The sequence below is a fragment of the Mus pahari genome, chromosome 14 (assembly GCF_900095145.1).
Source record: "Mus pahari chromosome 14, PAHARI_EIJ_v1.1, whole genome shotgun sequence".
NCBI lineage: Eukaryota > Metazoa > Chordata > Mammalia > Rodentia > Muridae > Mus > Mus pahari.
This window is the reverse complement of record NC_034603.1, coordinates 23419911-23422157: the sequence shown is the minus strand read 5'-3', so window position 1 is coordinate 23422157 and position 2247 is coordinate 23419911. Positions and strand designations below refer to the sequence as shown.

General features: G+C 49.5%; 1 protein-coding gene across 2 annotated transcripts in view; it reads left to right on the top strand.

Annotated features, from left to right (window-relative positions):
• The window catches only part of Sparc (secreted protein acidic and cysteine rich), a 24576-nt gene that overhangs the window by 16216 nt on the left and 6113 nt on the right, over positions 1-2247 (top strand). For both annotated transcript variants that reach the window (XM_029546269.1, XM_021212655.2), the window contains exon 6: positions 1929-2049. In XM_029546269.1, the coding sequence (XP_029402129.1) occupies positions 1929-2049 (121 nt within the window). The remainder of the gene's footprint in view (positions 1-1928; positions 2050-2247) is intronic.

Here is a 2247-nt window from a genome sequence, read left to right as displayed (position 1 = left end):
CACCCATCCACCCACCCGCTCATCCATCCATCCACCTACCCACCCACTTACTCATCCACCCACCCACCCATCCATCCACATACTCATCTATCTATCCACTTAAACAAATATTTTCCGAATACTCACCTGTGCCAACCATTGTGCTGTCCACCATCCGGCTTAGGACAGCAAATCTCATTCTAGTTCTTCCAATCTAGTTGTGGGTTTTTCTTTTCTTTCTTTTTCTGTCTCTGTAGACCAGGTTGGCCTTGAACTGAGAGATCTGCCTGCCTCTGCCTCCCAAGTGCTGGCATTAAAGACATGTGCCACTACTACCCAGCCCACGTTTTTCAATATCTCCCCAAGACAACCCTTGCCTCTGGGCTTTACTTATCAGCTTCACTTTTAACGCTTACCTCTTCTTCTCCAGCCCACTGCTCTCTGATGCTGCGGTCTCCCCTGCAACGATGTATAAGACTTTACTGTCTCCACACTTGCAGGTCAAGTCCTTCCCCGTTCAAAGGCTGTTCTTACCTGTGTTCCTGATCTCGGCTAACCCCCAGCCTCTCTGTTTGGCTCTTCTCTGATGGAGGTTTTCCAGCAGGACTCAGTGAGTCAGTTGGTCCAACTGAGTTTCACCCAAGTCTGGCTAGACACCTGGATAGCAGGGGAAGCAGGGAGAGGCTGCAACATCCAGGCGAGCCTTCCTCTAGGAGAGTTAGTTACACAGGGATCTTTCATCCCAGCTCCAAACATGGGGCAGTGATATTTCTGCTTAGAGGAACCCTCTGGAGTTAGGTACTATATGGTACCTTTACCTACTGAGCTATCTCATTGGCCTTTCAGCTTTATTTGGGCAAACCCTGGTGGTTCAGGCTTATGATCCTTCGTACAGAAAGGTTGGAGTAAGAGGAACGTCGAAAGTTCAGGGCTTGGCTCTGCTTACACAGTGTGTTCAAGGTCAACCTGGACAATAGAGTGAGAGTGTTCCAAAATAAAATAGTAAAGGGATAAGGATTTTGACCATCGATAGAACACCTACCTACCTAGCACGCACAAAGCTGTTCAGCTTTGGCACTGCAAAAATGTTTTCACTAGGGACTGATGCTATAGCTGCCTTCTGCTGAGTGTGGAGCACTTCCAGACTCCCACTGGGGGCATGGGTACTCTGTCTAAAGCATCCTCTGCAAGCTGCCCATGATCAGTGAGCATCCTTGTCATCTAGGGAACTGCCATCAGAATCAAGCCAGGGCCGCCTTATGCTGCATTCTTCCTTTCCTCCCTTCCTCCTCCCCCTCCTCCTTCCTTCTTTCTCTTTTATTTCCCCCTTCCTTCATTTATGTGTGTGTGTGTCCACATATGTGTGTGTGTCCACATGTGTGTATGTCATAAGTTTGGTGGCAAGTTTTTCTGTTTTAGGGTTTTTTTTTGGTTTTATGAGACAGGGCTTCTCTGTGCTGCCCTGGCTGGCCTAGAACTTGCTTTGTAGACCAGGCTGGCCTTGAAGTCACCAAGAACCACCTGCCTCTGCCTCCTGAGGGCTGGGATCAAAGATGTGTGCCACCGTGCCTAGCTTGAGTGTTCTTACGGTCTGAGCCATTCCACCTGCCCCACTGTGTGTTTCAGAAGGATAATGGCTCCTGGCATGCTGTGTTCTTTTTTCCACACACAGGTGTCTTTTCCCTGTCTCTCACTGTTCTTGAAGTATCTTTTGTACCTTAGCCCTGACTCAGATAGGCCTCAGCTCCAAAATCACCCATGGCCCTCCTATGGTGGAACAGCGGCATCTAGAGTGGGCGTCTGTGCCCCAATCTCTAATCCACCATATGTGTGACACCTTGGCTGTTCTCACTGTTTGAGTTCCTTTGTCCCCATGTCTGAAATGGCAATGACGGGAATCCCGGGTCGGGCTGTGGGAATGAAGGAGGTGTCCTGTGCTTGGCCCATAGGTATGCAGCAACGACAACAAGACCTTCGACTCTTCCTGCCACTTCTTTGCGACCAAGTGCACCCTGGAGGGCACCAAGAAGGGCCACAAGCTCCACCTGGACTACATCGGACCATGCAAATGTGAGTGTCCTCATGCCTTCCCACCTCCTACTCAGGGAGATGGTTCTGTGCCCCACTGGTGCCAGCTCTGTGATCCTGGGTAAATCCTATCCCCTCCAGTGTACCCATTCTCTCTCTCTCTCTCTCTCTTTTTTATTTTTTTATTTTTTTTTTTTGGTTTTTCGAGACAGGGTTTCTCTGTGTAGCCCTGGCTGTCCT